The 22,617-nt window shown below is 37.5% G+C and overlaps 1 protein-coding gene across 5 annotated transcripts in view; it reads right to left on the reverse strand.

Annotated features, from left to right (window-relative positions):
* The window catches only part of ATP8A1 (ATPase phospholipid transporting 8A1), a 257,539-nt gene that overhangs the window by 40,302 nt on the left and 194,620 nt on the right, over window positions 1-22,617 (reverse strand). For all 5 annotated transcript variants that reach the window (XM_054553862.2, XM_024246291.3, XM_024246292.3 and 2 more), the window contains 5 exons: window positions 16,119-16,302; window positions 15,916-16,026; window positions 6,837-6,911; window positions 6,610-6,732; window positions 3,264-3,342 (listed from right to left, as the gene is read on the reverse strand). In XM_054553862.2, the coding sequence (XP_054409837.1) occupies window positions 3,264-3,342; window positions 6,610-6,732; window positions 6,837-6,911; window positions 15,916-16,026; window positions 16,119-16,302 (572 nt within the window). The remainder of the gene's footprint in view (window positions 1-3,263; window positions 3,343-6,609; window positions 6,733-6,836; window positions 6,912-15,915; window positions 16,027-16,118; window positions 16,303-22,617) is intronic.

A 22,617-nucleotide genomic window follows, 5' to 3' on the forward strand; every position in this document is an offset into this window, starting at 1 on the left:
GAGCTACTAAGCCTGGCCAACAAGTAGTTTCTCAAAGTGGTAGAGGTTTGTTGCCGGTGTGGAATCTGAAACTATATCAATGAACTTTCTGTACTTTATTGCATTAAAATCCATCAGTCTACTTTGTACTTTGCTTTTTTTTTTTTGAGATGGAGTTTTGCTCTGTCGCCCAGCCTGGAGAGCAGTGGCATGATCTTGGCTCACTGCAACCTCCACCTCCTAGGTTCAAGCGATTTTCCTGCCTCAGCCTCCTGAGTAGCTGGGACCACAGGCATGCGCCACCACACTTGGCTAATTTTTGTATTCTTAGTAGAGACGGAGTTTTGCCATGTTGGCCAGGCTGGTCTCGAACTCCTGACCTCATGTGATCCACCTGCATTGGGCTCCCAAAGTGTTGGGATTACAGGCGTGAGCCACCATGCCCAGCCTACCTTGCACTTTGAATGGATATTTTACCCATGCATGATTCTGCAGCCTCTGGTTCAATCCAGAAGGCACCATTCCTTGAGACAATCACTGCACTTTGGTATGCAGAACTGCTTTACATGTATGTTAATACTTCCCATTTTGTCAAATACAGAATATTATTAAGATGGTTCAAGTTTTAATAAAAGCATTAGTTTTATGGTGTCTTCATGCACATTCTTAAATGAAACCTAGTGCATGACGGTGAAGAATATAATGACTACTAGCACAGTGGTACCACTGTTTGTGGATGACAAAAAGGTCTTGGGTATTCCCAGGGTCTACAGACTACTCTTTCAGAACTGCTGAGGCAAAGGAATAAATGAATATGTAGCTATATATTACATAGCATGTGTAAAGTTCTTCAGTATCCCCATCCTTTCAGAAACCAAAAAACAAAAGAACCCTCCCCCCTAAAACATTCCTTATTTAAAAATGAGAACAAGGTGAAACAACAACTACAAATCCCTCAACATCAAAACCATAAAGTAGTTTATGCTAAACGTCAATTCACCCCTTAAAAAAAGAAAGCAAGTATTCCCTAGTCTTGGCTAGTTTTGGTCTCTATAAGCAGCACTCTCGTGAACTGCCTTGACTGAAGCTGGATAGCTGCGTGGCTTTCCAGAGAAATGGAATGATGGATCTAGGAACTGCTTCTCTGGAAGATGAAGTCACTTGGGAATTCCTTTCAAACCCTGTCATTGCTAAGGTGTTTTGGATGCTATCTGGTTTAAGTGACTTTTGATATTCAATTCCTTTTTTTCTAATTTAGAAGGTTGAAATAGCAGTTTAGTAGATGGGCATGCCTTATCTTTCAAACCTATACTGATTTTGCATTTTGAAAATAAATTTTACTTGGAGAGCTTGTCTGAGGTCAGGGTATCTTGAATTGTACCCTGGACCTCCATATGCTGTTGCTCCAAAAAGTGGAAACAATCTAAAGGTCCATCAACTGATGAATAGATTAAAAAATATCATATATCGTGGAATATTATTCAGCCATAAAAAGGAAGTATTGATTCCAGTTGCAACACGGATGAACCATGGTCACATAATGATTCCATTTATATAAAATGTCTAGAATAGGTAAATCCATAGAGACAAAAAAAATGTAAGTAGTTGCCAGGGTCTGGTAGGGAAGGTGCGGAGAAACAGGGAGTGATTGCCAACGGTTATGGGGCTTCTCTATTGAATGATATGAATGTCTGGCATTAGATAGTGGTGACATCTGCATAATTCTGTGAATATACTAAAAAACCACTGAATTGTACACTTCAAAAGAGTTAACTTTTACAGTATGTGAATTATATGTCAAAGCCAAACAAACAAGCAAGCAAACTAACTCACTGTAATTCTCCTGGCCTCCTGGGTCAATATTCTACACTTTAATTAAATATGCTTACCATGCTCATTCCATGGCCTAGACATTGAGAAGTATTTACTGTTGTAATTGACTGAGCAATTAAAAAAGGAGACGAAAATCTTAGCTAGAATATGAAACCACTGCCTTCTTTGTAGTACTCATCTTGCTTATGCCACATGCTCTTGGTAATTCATTCACAATTTGCTGAGGGCCTACTACAAGCTACGCACTGTTCTAAGCATTGTGAATACAACGAAACTAATTACCTGCCCATCTGAAGCTTCAATTCTAAAAGAGGAGAAAGATCATACAAAAGAAACAAACATATCAAAACTTGATTGACAAGTACCATGAAGACATACAGGCTGACAAGGGAATACAGCCTAGGAGCAGTGGGGGCAGGTGGTGGTTGCTCTTTTGGACAGGATGATCTGGGAAGGCTTCTTGAGCACAGACCTGAGGCATGCAGGGGAGAGAGCCAATTAGAATATCTGTGAAGAAAGGGGAACAATTTGGAGGTGGAGGATTTTGTTCTAAGTGTGCTAAATCTTTATGGATTTCTGAGGAGGGAGGCACCTGGTCTGATTCATGTTTTGCAGGGATCACTCTGGCTACCTATGGAGAAGAGATCATCAGTGGGCAGCAGCAGGCAGCACTCTCTTCTGTTGGCAACCATTAACTGACAGACAGTAGGTATGGCCTGTACTTATAAAGGACTGACAACTCCTTGGGTGTACTATGTGTTGTGTTTTTGATTACCGTAGTATTGAAGCAGGCACGCTGAATGGTTGGCGTCTTCCCCAGGATCTCAAGGCAAAGTTGGCTCCAAGACAGAGCAGCATGAGCTTAAGAATCACAGGGATCTCTTTTCTAAAGTAGCTATTTAATCACTTTTATGTGTGTAGGAAATGCACCATGATCCTCTCTCCCCAAACTGAGAGAATAAAATCACTCCCCTCAAAATGAGCAGAGTAAAAGCTAACACTCCAAGATGAACATAAAAACATATTAAAAACCTCATCCAAAACATTGACTCAAGTATACTTGAAAATACCAGCATGTCTGATTAGATTCAGTATAAAGGGCTTGATACAAGCCTCATAGGTATAATAAATAGGCTACATAAAATATTAGCACTTATTGTCCTCAAACTATACATCAACAGAGGGGAAAAAAAAGCCCTAAAATTTAACTCTCTGCAAGTTTGGAAAACATGAGAAGTAAAGAAGAAAGGCTTTGCATATATTAAATCACTTTGCTCCCAAAGGAATAATAAAAATCTTCAAAGTGTGTCCAATTTTTGGATGCATGCATTTTAGGTTAAGAGAAATATCATACAATGAAACTGCTATACTTTTTAACATACATTGACAATGAGTTATTTTTCTAAAAAAGTAAAAAGTCATCTCTTTGCATTCATATCCCTTCTACTTACCATACTGAAGGGCTTTTAGTGGAAACCAAAACAGAATAACTGAGTGGAAGAGGCCATTTAAACAATGAACCCAGAAAACCTGAGGGAAAACAAAAATCCATGAGAACCATTTGCGATAAACTAGCTCCGTGAACTCTGACCTTTCTTTTTATCTATGAGCTAGATTCACAAAATGTGTTTCTGTCGGGCCACCACTGTGAATTAATAGAACTGACAGACACTTTCTGCCTCTTAGACTTTCATGGGTCATTTATTTATTTTTATGTTTCTCAAAATGTTTTTTCAGCTTCACTTGAATTTTTTTTCTGCTTCTCAAAAACTAAATTGAAATTTCTGCCTGAAAAAGAAAATAAAATTTAAAATAAAAAAATGCAGATTCTGAAATTCCTTAAGTGGGACTATTTTCATAATTCCAGAAGAATAGACTTTTAAAAGATTATAATTTGGGGAAATCTCTTTCTTTTCCCCACATATAACTGTAAACTTTCCAATGCTAAAGATGTAATGCTTTCTCTTACCAAGAGATATAAAGATACTCTATACTATTCTCTGCAGGGTATCAAGATATATATTTGTTATAGCCAGTATAACATTTAAATTATATAATCATACAAATAAAGCACTGTGACTATGACTTTACTAAAGGCTTTCACAATTTAACACTGTTAATACCAAGTTTTGTATAATTATAACATCATATAATAGTTACTACTTTTTATATCTATTGTATTTTAAGAACAAGAGAGCAAGCGTCACTGGTACTTTCTTTGTAACATGGATGTGAAAGATTAAGTTATAGAAAAACTGTTCAGAATTCTTATGGCCCCTCTAACAGTTGTAGTTTTGTCATTTAAAAGTGCTTCTTGCAAACAAAACTTATGCTAAATAAAATTGGCATGTATGAATAGTTTTAAGCTGTTCAAACAACAGAAATTAAGTTGCCTGCCTCCCAAAATTTTCCACTGTGAGCTCAATCTCTTTTGTTAGTTCTCCCAGCCACACTGGATTGTATGATCCAATTTACGCTCCAATACATTACACATTTGAACTTGTGTTACTCATTAACCTTTGTCTCTTCTCCTCACTGTGTCATTACCACAAGTTTTTATTTGACAGAAAGCACAGGTGGGTGCAAGAAAAATTAGTTCTACTTTTCCATTTTCCTGACTGATACTTATTGTCACATGCTAATCCTTTAACCCCTGTCACGACCTCAGAACCTCCGACCCTTTTTACCATAACAAATGTAAGCATCATCATTCAGGGCAACAATGCTCCCGCACTTGGAACCCCCAGCAATCGCTGTGTATACAACTATGCATTTTGTAGCCATTTGTCCCTGAATTTTCAAACACTTATATGAGATTGAATCAAATACTTTTCACTGAAATCACCAGAGAAATCCATAAACCTTGTAAAACAGGGTTGGCAATTCCTGTATATAAACTATAAACACTCAAATGGGTATAGAAATTGTAGAACCCATTTGGGTTGATCTGATGACTTGTCTGAACTCCTGGGCTCTAAAGATAATGAAAAGACTTTTTTCAACAATAAAAGATACAAGGAATGATGCCCCACATTACAACAATATACTACCCGCTATACCCTTTTCCTGGCCACAAAAATGTGTACAAGTTGCCATGTACAGAAGAATGTGCCTTTGCAGGAATGATTTTGGGTAATTCTGTGAGGATCAATTTATGTTTTTAAGAATGGCACGACCAAATTTGTGGTTGGAGGCTCAATTCAGAGACAGTACCATGGAGCCCACACTATGGTAGATGAGGCCTGTGGCTGAGGTTGGTTGGTGAGAATTATTGTTAGTATACCAACCAGTAGGCCTGGAACTTCCCCAGCTCTCAGATCACTTTTTCAGGGGAACCAGAGGCCATAGTCTGATTGTGGCGTGCCATCATTTGCGAATGCTCACCATAGGTAATGAAAAACATTACAGCGATGTGATGAAATTTAATACAAACTGGTCATCACAAATAAATTTAAAAATCCAAAAGTAAAACATTTCAAAATGAAAGCAGAGATAACTTCATATTATTAATAGTATAGTTTTAAGAGAGTCCACTAAAAATACTTTTCAGAACCAATGGCATAAGTTAAAGAATCCTTCAGTCTGTCTGTCCTGAGCTAACCAAATTCATTTATTTAAAACAGTGCCACCAAGTTGTATGCATGTGTACAGCTGGATACATAGGTACGCTGTGTTCATGAAGATCTCGTCTCAGAAGAAGAATAACGTCTTGCCCATAAACCTAGCACTATCATTTATGCTGTGAGGTTAGAGGCACCAAAACACCTATTTCACTTTATTCTCTTGGCATATGGAAAATGCCATTGAAAAGCTTTATGAATTCCTAAATATTTAAAATATCCTACATTAACTGTCCTGAATTCAAGATGCTGAGTTAAGGTTACATCTAATTATCAGTAACATGCTAATAAACGTGCACTATATTAAACAGAAACAATTCTGTGAAAGTGTATTTTATTTGTTGCTTTCATAACACTAATAAAACATACAAATGTTAGTTTCAAAATGACACCTAACTTGATTGTTGTAATATTAAATTTTTTCCTCCTCACTCACATTAAACAAGAAATTGAATTATTAACAAATACCAACGGAAACACTTTAGAATATATACTTGCAGGAAAGTAAACTATATGGAAAATGAGATTGTGTGTGTGTGTGTGTGTGTGTGTGTGTGTGTGGCTGGGATAAATACTATTGGATCACACCCAGAATGTGATTTTAGATAAACTGTTGGATATTTTATCTTGTATTTTTAATTTTATAGCTTGGAAATACTGAGTACTATTTCCCAGAGACTGTAATTTTAATGCCTGACACAATCAATCTAAAATTCTAATGAGGACAAAGTTATTTCACAAAATGGAAAATCAGTTAAGGAACAATAAATTACCTCTCACTCCTTTACACACATAAAGCCAGTCCTTACCAGTCCTAGATGACTAGCCCCTGTGAGGAGTGAGCATGTCACCACAACACTGCAAAGACAGAAGGCCGGAGAACCAAAAGGACAATGATTTTTATACGTCAGGCCAGCTTTATTGCTGCCTTACAAACCCAAGTGAATTTGGTTACATTTTAATTATAAAACACACAAAAAACCCCAAACTCAACCAACCAACAAAAAACCTTCTCTGCCTGTATCAGAACCTTAAGAAATATGACTTGCCATAGTCGGTACCCTGGAGTTGTCTCAGGCTAGTGTATCCTTGGCCTTTGAAAACCACATACCCCATGTAATAAGGGCAGTAAAAACAGACCCACCAAACATGTCCCAGCCAGGGCACCGTGTCCTACCTTGGTGTTGAAGTCCAGGGCATTCTGAGATGTTTTGTATAATTCAGGGTACTTCAACATGTTCTCTTTTCTGCATGATCTCTCAAATATTCCGAGAGTTAAAGGAGGCATTGCTGTAAACATCTAAAGCGCACAAACTGGTCATTATGTCAAGCAGCCAAATGCAGGGTGAACCTTTATCTCCAAGTATCCAATAAAACAGGAATTATCAAATGTCCTAAACTTACCACGTTATAAAGACCTATACACCATCTTTCAAAGAGGATCTGTCCAGAAAAGCCATTAACAAAGGCAAACCAGATCTAGGAAAAAAACCCAAAACCCCCAAAGTTAGAATACAAAAACATAAATGCATTGCTTAGAATCTGTTGTATACTCAACTGCTGCATAATAGCAGCATTAACGTATTATACACATGACTCTTTTGAAAATGACATTTCTTTGGTTTACTTTCTGATTGAAAGATGCTTTCATAGGGTATTTGTTATTTATGTCAGAATTGGTCCTGCTTGCTGAATCAAAAAAGAAATATATGAACAGGCAATCACGATTTAAAAATGAGAAACAATCTTGTTTTTCTTAACGGTACTTTCAGAGAATATATTTATATGCCATTAAATTTTTACAGCTTCAATTCCCTTTTAAAATATCAGGATTGTAGTTATTTAAAGACTGTTTTTTAAAATTATAAAAGTAACACTTATTTAGGAAATAGTTTCCTACAATAATACAATCACTGGTTGTATAGTTCATTCACTGGTTGTATAGTTCATTCAAATTCACAAATTTACCTTACTGGAAACCTGCATATAGGGAGGGTCATACTCTTCTCCTCCCCCTTAATATTACGTAATATGCATTTTCTTAAGTTGTCACATATCCTTTAAAATGATGTTAATGGATGTATAGCCTCTACAATGTGGATGTAACTATTTTGGACATTTAGCTGGCTTCCAGTTGTTTGCTATTATAAATAACTCTAAACTGAAACCATACATCTCTCTTTTTTCCTTAGGGTGAATTCTTAAGGTGGAATAGGTCAAAGTATACGAGTTTTCTTAATAGTTCTTGATAACCACTGCCATCGGAATCTTAAATTTGAGTTAATATATTAAAATATTTTGACTTAAATTTTATTCATTGATAAAATCCTATCTTGACTAGAGCATAATGTTCTTACATATTTTACAATTCTCTTTAAAACAGAAATCTTAACTTTGGAAACAAAATTAAGGGACAATATGGACAAATTTTTCTCCAGCATGTTTAAAACATAAGAAAAATTAAAATGACTATTAGTAAACAATAGTACCTACGTTATTGTTTTTATAAAGCAGATCTGAAGTATTAAAAATCAAATGGATCTGGGAGAGTACAAAGGCTGGCCCAGCAATGAGATTACATAAGCACAAATACAAAAACAAAACCTAACAACAACGACAATGACAAAACTGTTAGAGGATAGCCATCTTGACATGTGGCTCAACTGAATTTTTGAATCAGAATTGCAGGAAATTTGCTACACTTCACGTTTCATTTAACCTCATTATGGAAGCATGAATTGCTACAAATTCACCATTTATCAATATGTACCCAGGCTGGCCTCCCTATGAACAGGTTCTGTACCCACACTGATCTTCCTTTTTATAGTGGAAAGGAATGATTGAGCATGTATAAAAACTAATGTCTGCTTTATGAGATGGAAAAGAAAACAAAGTAGTAATAGCACATTAAAAATAAGTCCAAATTGTGTTAGAGCTGTAACACATATTAACCACAACAATAACAAAAGCAGAGAAATCAGAGTCAAATCTGAAATTCTTACTTGCTTTGCTACACGTATTTATGGAAAATTTTTGATAATTTGCCCTAAACAAACAGCCAGATCATTGATGCATGCAAACTTTAAAAGAACTGAGCATCTTCACATGAAGTGAAGTTTATTCTTTCCTGGTGAGTATACACAAATTGACAAAACAGACATTAATGCTCTCTATTGTGTTTTCACATTTGGCCCGAGATGTGGATTATGTAAATACATATTTGGGATACTCAGAGTGATGGGGCTATTTTCCATGAAGGCAACTGTGATCTCTTGTAGTAATTCATTCCAAAAAGCTCTTTCAGATTTCTTAAGGTATGATAGAAATACAAGGAATTTCAAAATAAAACTTTCAATTATGACCTCTCTAATCTATGAAGACACAGTCTAACCTTTGTTGGTCTGAAGAAAGCCGAAGCGCTCTGCATACCAAATTCGTCTAACGGACAAGAGTTGGCTCAAAGGTTGTAGTTCTAAATGCATTTGCAATCATCAATACCGTACAATGAGGAGTTTATGTTAGCAAGTTTATATGTGGGCAAACATTAGTAAATATGAATGGTCCCCTAGCTTCTGTGTACCTAATATTTGGTGCTGATTCAAAGGCTACTACGGAGCTTGAAATTTAAGATCCTCCCTCAAATCAATATTTACAGAAAGTTTCGAATTTGAAATAATTTGCAAGTAAACTAACATGTTTGTTTCCAAAGTGTATTTTAAAATGCATGAACTGCTTTATACTTTATGGCAATTTTTAAGTGGAAAAGTATCAACACATTTTTATCATTTTATTTTTCCTACTGAAAGGTAGGTGAACATGTTTTTAGAAAATATATTTCCTGGATTTTTAAGGGTTAACATTTTAATTTATTTTTAAAGAAGAAGAAATGACTAGGTAAGAACAGAAACTTTCAATAGAGTACCTTACATTTTCACACTAATATTTTAATTAAAGGAGAGAAGGTCTTTAACAGTGAAGTAGTCTACCAGCAGGCTGATTTCAAGTTAGGCTGAGATTGTAGTTAATATTAGGAACATATCCCATGCAAAATAAAACACCTAAATTATCCTAAACACATAAAAGTACCTCCTCTGATTCAACCAGAGCCACGGATTCAGAAAGAAAACGCCAGTCCCTCTGGGGAGGTGTCCAGGTTATTTAAATTCACAGAGAATTCAACTCCCAGCACCACTTGCTGGGACAGTATCACCTTATTGACTTTTATCAAAGCTTCTGGAAATTAGAAACACAACTTGGTTTTGAGATCTTCCCAGAAAACTTGGATGTGACCAATCGTTTGAAAGGAAAGGTCTTATTTTATGAGGAAGGAGTCAGACATATCAGAGAAATAAAAAAATCTCTCTTTAAAAAGAGCCAATAATTTAAATGAACACCTAGAGCTGCTCCTGGGCAGCTCCTGTAAGAAAGAGCTTTATACCACCATCTGCCAAATCTGTATTCTTCTGGCTGTAATTTACAGCAATGGAATATCTAGATAGTGATTTCCTAAGCAATATAGCAACGAGAAAGGCAGTGTTTGTAGTTTTAAATCTATAAAACGCATAGTGTTCAAGACTATTCCTTTATTAGCAAAGAAATTTCAGACCTGCTTCTCCTGGCATTATTTTCTAAATTCCACCTCCCAGTAGAGGCGTGGCAGCTAAAGCTTCACATTCATTTTCCTGATGGAGCATTTCTGCATATTAAACAGCAGCTTACAAATAGTCAATGAGTCCTCTGCTCCCACGCCTGATCAGCACAAAAAACTCAAAGGAGAGATTCGAGACTGGCAGTTGTCCTCACTAGAGACATTCAATGATGTGTTTTCTGTCTATTCATTCACAGTATTGACATGAGCCATTAACATCTGCAGAACTTGTTTTAGCTGGCAAAAGTTGGGTATCTGGGAATTGATTTAAAAGGTCATTTCCAAGACAGTTGAATCATATTCAAAATACATTTCCACAAACTGTTGAGAAAAATAAAAATGAGATTTCCAGTAAAGCTTAGAACTCACTTCCTTTTCAATGTGTAAAGAATTTGATCAGTGTCAAATATCTCATGAAGAGGTTTTAAAATCAAAGGCAAGTGAAGTTTAGGGTTAATCAACCACAAATCACATACTTCTGGGTTTGAAACAAGGCATAAAGATTGTTTTGAGTTTAATGTTTTTATTTTCTCATTAGTACGTAAATTTTGTCTACTTCATTGTTAATTTAGATTTAAAAAGCGACAAGTTGAGCATTCTTATTGTATAAAATTAACTTTTTATAAGCAGATTTATTGCTGGCAGTGGCTTTAAATTCCTGGTATCTTGATAAATCTATGTAAATAAACTGTATAAATTGATATTTGTTTGACTGTCAGTGTTCTGGAATGAGAAGAACATATAAATAGAAAAGCTAGATATATAGAAGGGATTGAGAATAGAAAAATAATTACTTTAGAAAAGAACTACACATTTATATTAACAACAAAGAATTTTTTCTGAATCTCATAAACTATTTTAGAAGTGCATTTTGCTTCAAAACACAGACTATTCCAGACCAAATCTAGCAGTAATGAACGAGTAAGTTCATTTAAGTATCTTGTTTATATTTCCACATATTAGGTTTTTTTAAAATTTTTATTTATTTATTTATTTTTTTGAGACAGAGTCTCGCTCTGTCACCCAGGCTGGAGTGCAGTGGCGCGTGGTCTCTGCTCACTGCAAGCTCCACCTCCTGGGTTCATGCCATTCTCCTGCCTCAGCCTCCCAAGTAGCTGGGACTACAGGCGCCTGCCACCACGCCTGGCTAATTTTTTGTATTTTTAGTAGAGACCATGTTAGCCAGGATGGTCTCAATCTCCTGAACTTGTGATCCACCCGCCTTGGCCTCCCAAAGTGCTAGGATTACAGGCGTGAGCCACTGCGCCTGGCCCGTATTAGGTTATTTTAACTACTAGGTTGTAACCTTTTTAGTGACCATTACACAAAACTGCCTGTACACTTCAAAACTAAGTTTCAATTTTACTAGCCTGACTCATAATAAGAACTATGCTCAGTCAACATTTAACAAGGAGATAAGCATTCTGACAGAGGCACAAAGAACAGATGAAGCAAATATACACCAGGCCCCAACGAAAGTGTCAACATACTGACTTTGTTTATACTGTTACTTCTCAGAGTAAAGGATAGAATATGATTTCCATACAGCAAATGGATGGGTCTTTTTTTTGAGATGGGAGCCTTGCTCTGTTGCCCAGGCTGCAGTGCAGTGGCACAGTCTTGGCTCACTGCAACCTCTGCCTCCCTGGTTCAAATGAGTCTCCTGTCTCAGCCTCCTGAGTAGCTGGGATTACAGGCAACTGCCACCACGCCTGGCTAATTTTTTGTATTTTTAGTAGGGATGGGGTTTCACCACGTTGGCCAGGCTGGTCTTGAACTCCTGACCTTGTGATCTGCCCGCCTCGGCCTCCAAAGTGCTGGGATTACAGGCATGAGCCAACACACCCAGCCTGGCTATATCTTTTTTGACAGACGTGTAGAAACACTCAACAGATTAAACGGTAAAGTGGCAGGAACAAATATCTATCTAAAGGGAACCCTCAGCAGATTTATGAGGGCATGGTGGGTCCTTGACAGGAGTGGGAGAAAGAGGTTTTCTTAACAATGGGAAGGCCATTGTCATGATCTGCAGAGCTCCAACAGGAACATGAAACTGATAACACCTAGAATTCTTACAAATATAGCTTCTGACAATAAGAAGGCCACTTTTTAAAAAAAGGCAAATAACATATTTATCATGCCTTGATTAACCATTCAGTTCACTTATTTATCTACCATTGCTGTGCTGCCCAGCATGGTAGAGACTGGCCACACGTGCTCTTGAACACTTACATGTGATTAGTCCAAATTGAGATGTGGTATAAATGTAAAATATACTCCAGATTTTGAAAACTTAGGATGAAGGATGTAAAATGTCTCATTAATAATTTTTTACAGTGATTACAGGTGACAATGATAATCTTTTGAATACATTGAGCTAGATAAAATATACTGAGATCAATTTTTTTTTTTTTCGCTTTTTGCTAATGTGGCTTGCATTGTACTTCTGTTGGCAAGTGATATGGTTTGGCTGTGTCCCCAGCCAAATCTCATCTTGAATTCCCATGTGTTGTGGGAGGGACTGGTGGGAGGTAATTGAATCATGGGGGCAAGTCTTTCCAATGCTGTTCTTGTGATAGTGAATAAGTCTCAAGAGATCTGATGGTTTTGAAAAGGGGAGTTCCCCTGCACAAGTTCTCTTGCTTTGCCTGCTGCCACCCATGTAAGACGTGACTTGCTCCTCCTTGCCTTCCGTCATGATTGTGAGGCATCCCCAGCCATGTGGAACTGTAAGTCCATTAAACCTCTTTCTTTTGTAAATTGCCCAGTCTTGGGTATGTCTTCATCAGCAACGTGAGAACAGACTAATACAATAAATTGGTACCAGTAGAGTGGGGTGCTGCTGAAAAGATACCCAAAAACATGGAGGTGACTTTGGAACTGGGTAACAGGCAGAGGTTGGAACAGTTTGGAGAGCTCATAAAAAGACAAGAAAATGTGCGAAAGTTTGGAACTCCCTAGAGACTTGTTGAATGGCTTTGACCAAAATGCTGATAATGCTATGGACAATAAAATCCAGGCTGAGGTGGTTTCAGATGGAGATGAAGAACTTGTTGGGAACTGGAGCAAAGGTGACTCTTGGTATGTTTTAGCAAAGAGACTGGCAGCATTTTGCCCCTTCCCTACAGATCTGTGGAACTTTGAACTTGAGAGAGATGATTTAGAGTATCTGGTGGAAGAAGTTTCTAAGCAGCAAAGCATTCAAGAGGTGACTTGGGTGCTGTTAAAGGCATTCAGTTTTGTAAGGGAAGCAGAGCATAAAAGTTCAAAAAATTTGCAGCTTGACAATGCAATAGAAAAGAAAAATCTCATTTTCTGAGGAGAAATGGAAGAAGGCTGCAGAAATTCGCGTAAGTAATGAGGAGCCAAATGTTAATCCTCAAGACAATGGGGAAAATGTCTCCAGGGCATGTCAGAGTTTTCATGGCAGCCCCTTCCATCACAGGCCCAGAAGCCTAGGAGGAAAAAGTGGCTTTCTGGTACTCGTGCTGTGTGCAGCCAAGAGACTTGGTGCTCTGCATCCCAGTCACTCCAGACGTGGCTGAAAGGGGCCAATGTAGAGCTCCGGCAGTGGCTTCACAGGGTGCAAGCCCCAAGCCTTGGCAGCTTCCATGTGGTGTTGAGCCTGAGAGTGCACAAAAGTCAAGAACTGGGGTTTGGGAACCTCTGCCTAGATTTCTGAAGATGTATGGAAATGCCTGGATGCCCAGGCATAAGTTGCTGCAGGGGCAGGGCTCTCATGGAGAACCACTGTTAGGGCAGTGGAGAAGGAAAATGTGGGGTCAGAGCCCCCACACAGAGTTCCCACTGGGGCACTGCCTAGTGGAGCTGTGAGAAGAGGGCCACTGTCCTCCAGACCTCAGAATGGCAGATCCACTGACTGCATCGTGCACCTGACACCGGCCTGTGAAGGCAGCTGGGAGGGAGGCTGTATCCTGTAAAGCCACGGGGCGGAGCGGCCCAAGACCGTGGGACCCCACCTCTTGCATGCCTGACCTGGATGTGAGACATGGAGTCAAAGGAGATCATTTTGGAGCTTTAAGGTTATACTGCCCTGCTGGATTTTGGACTTGCCTGGGGCCTGTGGCCCCTTTATTTTGGCCAATTTCTCTCACTTGGAGTGGCTGTATTTACCCATTGCCTGTACATCCATTGTATCTAGGAAGTAACTAACTTGCTTTTGATTTTACAGGCTCATAGGCGGAAGGGACTTGCCTTGTCTCGGATGAGACTTTGGACTGTGGACTTCTGAACTAATGCTGAAATGAGTTAAGACTTTAGGGTATTGTTGGGAAGGAATGGTTTGGAAATGTGAAGACATGAGATTTGGGAGGGGCTGGGGTGGAATGATATGGTTTGGCTCAAATCTCATCTTGAATTCCCATGTGTTGTGGGAGGCACCCAGTGGGAGGCACCCAGTGGGAGGTAATTGAATCATGGGGGCAAGTCTTTCCTGTGATGTTCTCGTGATAGTGAATAACCATCTTGAGATCTGGTGGTTTTATAAAGAGGAGTTCCCCTGCACAAGCTCTCTTTGCCCACTGCCATCCACGTAAGATGCGACTTGCTCCTCCTTGCCTTCCTCCATGATTGTGAGGCCTCCCCAGCCACATGGAACTGTAAGTCCATTAAACCTCCTCCTTTTGTAAATTGCCCAGTCTTGGGTATGTATTTATCCGCAGAGTGAGAACAGAGTAATACAGCAAGCTCCTGGAGGACAGGAACCATGCTTGATTTACTTTGTAGTTGTTGGACTAAGCTTGGTGCCTGGGCTCAGCAGGTGCTACAAAATTGTTCACAGAACAAAATGCATCCTTTTAAAAGTGGTATTCCTGACTCAGGTTTTCATTTTTAAAATGATGTTATGTTTGACACATAAAATGCATTATAGAAATCCCTTGCTATCCAGACACAGAAACTAAATATTCTGATAATTTTTAGACAAATTTTTCATCATCTGAACTCTTGCTACTCACCAAACACGGAAACAAAAACAGATCTGGATAGGGAGGGATCCTTGTATGTAACAAAGATCTAAGTTTTGAAACATAATAGGAACAAGACAACAATACTAGCAAAGCTACCTGCATATTCTTCCTGATTGCACTTCTGTCTCCTCCCAGAATTAGAAATGCTAGCTTCAGTTGATGTTTCTCATTCCCTCACCTTTTTTAAAAAATAGGTTTTCTACATGTGTATTATCCCTCCATGGTGTATTGCTTTCTTTTGTATGTTTTTGAGCTTTATTAAAAATGCAGTCAAGTTTATAGACTTTTATACATTAGTAATAATGTATTTTTTAAATTAAATACATTATTATCTCATTAGCAACTCTAATTCAACACTACTTATCAAAGCAACATAACATTTTTAGCTAGAATTTAAACATAATTCTCCATGGCTGACAACCTTTTTTTTTTTTTTTTTTTGAGGTGGAGTCTCACTCTGTTGCCTAGGCTGGAGGACAGTGGCACAATCTCAGCTCACCACAACCTCCGCCTCCTGGGTTCAAGTGATTCTCCTGCCTTAGCCTCCTAGTAGCTGGAATTACAGGTGCCTGCTACCATGCCTGGCTAATTTTTGTATTTTTAGTAGAGACAAGGTTTCACCATGTTGGCTAGGCCGGTCTCGAACTCCCGACCTCAAGTGATCCGCCTATCTCGGCCTCCCAGAGTGCTGGGATTACAGGCCACCTTTTTGTTTTAATAAATTTACAATTTATAAAAAGTTGGCAAATAAAATATTAATTAAAACCATGAGAAAACGTCCTCATAAAGAAAATTTCTTTAAATATGTATGCAAATGACAAGGATTTAAAATTTAACCTGCTATTACCTCAATAATATAGAGCACTATATTCTTGTAGAAGCAGTATAAGATGCACTTGGAGACTCTGTTATAGTTCCAGGCACCATGAATCATCAGTAAATTCTTCAAATATTTGAACTAAAACGAGAGTGGGAAAAAATTAGTATTTTCCTTTTCGAAGTATCAGTTGACTGAGAGGAATGATGTGTTTTGCAGAAATGACGCTTTACCTGAGCTATAGAGTAGTCAGAGGAATTAGCAGCCTGCAGGCCTTCATTGCCACTGATACCAACACCAACGTGCGCTGTCTGTATCATGCTGACATCATTTGCTCCATCACCGATTGCAAGCGTTACGACTTTGACTTGTTTCTTAACCATCTCAACAACTTCAGATTTTTGAAGAGGAGAAACCCTGAAATTGAAACACATTATCAATTACTGTTTTCTGAAAAAAGGAATTTTGAAATGCCATTGTGTTGAAGGATAAAAGATGCAAAAGACCTAAATGAACAGTTCTCTGAAGAAAACTTACGATAAAGTTTTAGGTTTGCAATTGTTTACTCATCTGTTAACCTGGTTACTGTAATAAGGAAAATTAAAATAAAAAAAAACAAGCCTCAGAGGCAAACCCCTAGGTGACAGCTAGAAGAGAGAATGCTTTGTTAAACATTAGCCTGCCAGAATGCCTTTACTTCCTAACAAACGTCAGAATTTCTAATTCTTCACTTACAAATTAAAAACAATGTCATAATGCTGCCAAACACTAACTAAATCCTACATAGTAGCTGGAAAGTAAAAGTTTTGAGCTTCTGCAATTTGATCTTAGATAATGTACTATACGCTTAAAACTCTACTTAAATTAATTCTCAGACACCATGGTAAATGCCAAGTATCTGATTATAGTTCATGGGCTTCATTTTCTTCCAAAGCCACTAAGGGTCAAGTAAAAATCAAGCAACCTCTTAAACAAATGTGGACCAGGAACAGAAAACATCAGTATCTCTATTAAAATCATATTTGGTATTAGATTTGGAGTTACTTTTCACAGACTTTCTAAAGCCATTTAAGAAATAAACACTAGGACAGGCTGGGCGCGGTGGCTCATGCCTGTAATCCCAGCACTTTGGGAGGCCAAGGCAGGTGGATCACAAGGTCAGGAGATAGAGACCACCCTGGCTAACATGGTGAAACCCCGTCTCTACTAAAAATACAAAAAATTAGCCGGGCGTGGTGGCGGGCGCCTGTAGTCCCAGCTACTTGGGAAGCTGAGGCAGGAGAATGGTGTGAACCCGGGAGGCGGAGCTTGCAGTGAGCCGAGATCGTGCCACTGCACTCCAGCCTGGGCGACAGAGCAAGACTCCGTCTCAAAAAAAAAAAAAGAAATAAACACTAGGACAAGGACAGAAGGGTTCAAAGACAGAATGCATAATACACTGTCTATACTGTATTGGAAACTATAGAGAAAGACAGGAAAACTACACAATAAATTGGTCTAACAGTTAAGCTAATAATTAGATAGTAAGAAACAACTAATGTACACAATGTTCATACAAGAAAAACATCTCAGAGCTAAATTATTTATCAAGGTTATGTGGCATAGATGTCTAATAATAAAGATCTGCTAAAACATCTGAAAAATCTTTTAGTATTCTATTTAAAAATGAAGATCATTACTTTGAGAGAATCAATACATCTTTGTCCATTTTCCTGATCATTCCATAGGAAAAATTTTTAGTGGTAGATACTCTGCACAAATATGTGCCCTCAGGAGGCCCCACTGCCCTTATGAACTGCTTCAGCCAGAGCAGCTCTGGTTTTTATTTCAAGTCTGAGAATCATTGCATTAGACTGTGAGTTGCTTGTAGTCAATTGGTCTCCTCTTCTTTGTATTTTTAGTGCCTGATCCAAAATAGATACTCAATAAATGGTTGCTATATGAAAAAACTATTTTTAATTTTTTCTTTGGATTTCCTTTTACAGTCTGGCAATAGTACAAAATGACACAACTGTGAACTCAGCATGGAAATGAATGCCTATTGAGCCATTAGCAGGCTATTTCACTGTTAGCTTAATTTTTCTTCAAAGCAATTTTCATTTCATTTTCACATTTTATTTAATTTTTCTTACCAGGCTAATATAAACTGGTAAGTCCACTGGCTCTAGGCCAATGTTTAAACATGGACTACAGTTGACATTTAGTAAATGTCAAAAAGGAATGCTCACCAATAAATGATCTAGAATGGGAAATGGGCATGAATCGAGAGAAGTATTTGAAAGTTTTATCAAATTCTCTTTAATAGTCTAACAGTATGAATACATTATGAAGTCACACCAAGGGTTCAATGGAACTAGGAAACATATAGTTCCTAGTGGAACTATATATATGGAAAAACATATACTTTTTCCATAAACTAAACCTGTAATAAAGGAGAAATCTCTGCAAGGTGAGCTGATATTAGTGATTTTTAAAAAGCATCAGAAAAGAGTTGGACTAAATTTAGTTTTCTTCATGGTGATCACAACCAACCACTGCTTTCTCTGCTTGATACTGTAATTTTCAACACCCAAATTAAAACTGGCTGAGGATTTTCATTCAATTCCGTATGGTTAAATCAGGTGTTAAAAACAAAGAGGAGGATTGCCCTTAGCAACAATGCCCATTTAAGAAAAAAGAAAATGATATAGTGAGAGACATTTCAAAAGTACACTGCAGCTGCTACTAGCCAGAGCATCTGCTTCCATTACCGAGCTTTTTAAAAGTGGATGACTGGTTGGGCGTAGAGGCTCACGCCTGTAATCCCAGCACTTTGGGAGGCTGAGGTGGGCGGATCACAAGGTCAGGAGATCGAGACCAGCCTGGGCAACATGGTAAAATCCAATCTCAAATAAAAATACAAAAAATTAGCTGGGCATAGGGGCGCGCGCCTGTAGTCCCAGCTACTTGGGAGGCTGAGTCAGGAGAATTGCTTGAACCTGGGAGGCGGAGGTTGCGGTGAGCTGAGATGGTGCCACTGCACTCCAGCCTGGGTGACAGAGTGGCACTCCATCTCGAAAAAAAAAAAGTGGATGACCCTCTTGGAATAAGATTGAAGACATAATGGATTTCCCTGACCATTAGTGATGTCAAGCATTTTTTTCATATGTTTGTTGGCCATCTGTATACCTTGAGAATTGTTTATTCATGTCCTTAGCCCATTTTTTGATGGGATTGTTTTTTCTCTTGCTAATTTGTTTGAGTTCCTTGTAGACTCCGGATATTTGTTCTTTGTTGGATATACAGATTGTGAAGATTTTCTTCCACTCTGTGGGTTGTCTGTTTACTCTGCTGACTGATCCTTTTGCTGTGCAGAAGCTCTTTAGAAATGCAAATCAAAACCACAATGCAATACCCCTTACTCCTGCAAGAATGGCCATTATAAAAAAATCAAAAAAGAATAGATGTTGGTGTGGATGCGGCGATCAGGGAACACTTCTACACTGCTGGTGGGAATGTAAACTAGTACAACCACTATGGAAAACAGTGTGGAGATTCCTTAAAGAACTAAAAGTAGAACTACCATTTGATCCAGCAATCCCACTATGGGGTATCTACCCAGAGGAAAATAAGTCATTATACAAAAAAGCTACTGGGACATACATGTTTATAGCAGCACAATTTGCAATTGCAAAAATATGGGACCAGCCCAAATGCTCATCAATCAACAAGTGGATACAGAAACTGTGGTATGTGTGTATATATATGTATATATATGTATGTGTATATATTTTATATATATATATATATTTTATATATACACACATACACACACACACACATATAGGAATGAGATTGAATACTACTCAGCCATAAAAGGAATGAATGAATGGCATTCACAGCAACCTGGATGGAATTGAAGACTATTATTGTAAGTGAAATAACTCAGGAATGGACAAACATTGTATGTTCTTACTCAAATGTGGGAGTTAAGCTGTGAGGATGAAAAGGCCTAAGAATGATACAATGGACTTTGGGGACTTAGGGGAAAGGGTGGGCGGGGGACTACAAATTGGGTATGGTGTATACTGCTCGGGTGATGGGTACACAAAATCTCACAAATCACCATTGAAGAACTCATTTATGTAACCAAATACTACCTGTTCCCCCAAAACCTGTGGAAATAAAAAATTAAAACAAAAGACATAATGGAAGCCTTCTTTTCTGATGAATCTGAAATATCAGTTGGTTGCTAAACAAAGATGTCAGATTTAAGTGGAGATTCATAAAAAATAAAATATACATTCTTAAAATATTTAACTCAAAATATAAATGTACAAATTGTGATGCAGGGCAAAGAACCTTACTTTGCATAGGGGTCTGATGTTTGAAACTCTGCATGTTTGTGTAGCAGAAATCTCACTCAGGCATAGTCAATGGTTTGCCTCACTAAAATGGAGACCAGAATGCACCGATTCCTTTTACCCCAGTTTATAGTTAGTTTACGCCAAAATTCGACAGCAATATTTTTTAGCAACTCAAAAAATCTTTCTAGAGCATTATACCTGGATTTACCAGCAATAATTTTTACTTAGTTATTTGAATGAGTTATGAGATATTTAATTAAATGATTATTTCAAGAAGTACAACAGGAAAAAATGTACTAGGGAAACAAGCCCCACTTACAAAGCACCAACTCAATTCATGGAAGCCGAAGAGCATGTACACACCCAAGAGCCTCTGGGTGTGAGCACAGTGTGCTGTGAGTACCTGGCAGAAGGCTGTAGGGAAGGAATGTGGCTGAAAGGGATTCAGGTTTGTCAAGCTGAAGTCAGTAAAAAAGATCCACTATTTTTATAGCATCCATTTAAAAAATGGTTCCTTGCTACAAGGGGGTTACAATATAGCAAAACAAAATTATGAGACATTAAAAATGAATGTAGCATAAAGCTTTCTGATATGATTGCCCCTCTTTGATAATTTCAGAAATCAACATGGGCTTTAAGAGGCCTCCCTTGATAAGTTAGAATTTGACTTGGCCTTGGAAAGGAGAGGAGAATTCACTTCAGGTAACAGAAATAGCACATAATAAATTTTAACTTCACACTCAAAATTCTCCAGAATATATTATTTTCTACTGCTGTGTCTCCACCTCTTAAAAGATTACTCTACTCAGAGTTTATTTACTTTCTTGATGTAGGTACACTTGCTTCTAGATTCATACAATTTTGATATGAGTCTAGAACTACCTTACCACACAACAACTTAATTCTTCCTATGTCTATCAAAAAAATCACATATCCATGGCTGAGAATATCTAAAACCTAAACAAATGCCAATAGTGACTCAACGTATAATTCTGAAACATCATAAAGGCACTGTTTTCTTCCCTGATATTGTTTTATTTTAACCATTTGTGGGTCTACATCCAGGATTTAAATTATTCACAGTTCTCTTCTGTTCCACCATTGCTTTTTCTTCTTTGGTAGAAGAGACTCCATGGAAAAGGACTACGTATCCAATGTGTATTGTAAACGTCCCTTTCTCTTCCCTGTGGCTCCACAAACAGAGGGTGGTCCTTTCTGATACAACCTAGACGTGCACTGAGTGCAATATGCTTTTCAGATATTATTTTGGCTGTAGTTTCTGCACATGTTATTCATTATTTTTCTTATTTGCTATGCAGTAACTCTCACTGCCCTGTGAACATTAGATCAGAGCACTGGAAATGTTTACCATTTAAGCTAAGAAATATATAGGTGGTCCATCTTACATGAAGCTTGTTTTGCACTCTTTTAACAGGATTAGCTAAATGAATCACCTTTCTAAATGAAATATGAAGATTATATGTACATATATATAATAGATGTATAATAAAGGATAATTTAAGGAATTTTTTATAGGTAGCCAAAAGGAATACAATAATTTATCCACTGGATTGTGTTTTGGGATTAATAACCTAAAAAATTCTTACATATACACAAAATTATACTGATAATATAATATGATCTCAAAGACTTATACTGGAAACTTAAAAAAATTACTATAAAGTTGCCTTTAGAAGGTAAATCTAGAAAACTTTTTAGGAAGAATATGAAGGAATGTAGTATTTTCTAGTTCTCCTGAAGTGTTTTATATAGTGACCAAGCCCAGTATTTACTAAATTTCTTTAATTTCCTCAAACTTTAAATTTGAGGTCTGTTCCAGGTGCCTGTTTAGAGGTCAGAATCATTAGTGAGGGGATCTGCTGTGCTTTTCTTTGCAACAAACTTCCTAAGATTTCTCCTGTGAATATCAGTGTATTTCCAACTGACTCATATTTTGTTGACTATTTACAGAAATTACAAAAGGAGAGAAAAATGTAAACTAGAAGATCTTACTTGAATCCTTCTGAACTAAAATTTGGCAGGTTCATTTGTAAAATTTTACTTTGAGAAAAAATTAAGATACAGCAAAAAAAAAAAAAACCTGATGTACAAAAACTACAAAATATTGTTAACTCCTCTAGAAGCTCATCATCAACTTGTTACTGGAATGAAAACAGCAGCTTACATAGCAAGTCTTAAAAATGATACTTAGCAATATGGTACATAATGAAACATTCAACCACTTCTAGGTAAGAAACTGCGCTATTCAAATGACTGATGAGTGAGAGCTCTCCTAGCCTCCAAAACCAACATCTGTTGATATATTATGCAGTCATAGGCATTCAGGAGACCTTACAATATAGGGACTGAGTCTAGAGAAATAAAA

This window comes from Pongo abelii, chromosome 3 (assembly GCF_028885655.2).
Source record: "Pongo abelii isolate AG06213 chromosome 3, NHGRI_mPonAbe1-v2.0_pri, whole genome shotgun sequence".
Lineage (NCBI taxonomy): Eukaryota > Metazoa > Chordata > Mammalia > Primates > Hominidae > Pongo > Pongo abelii.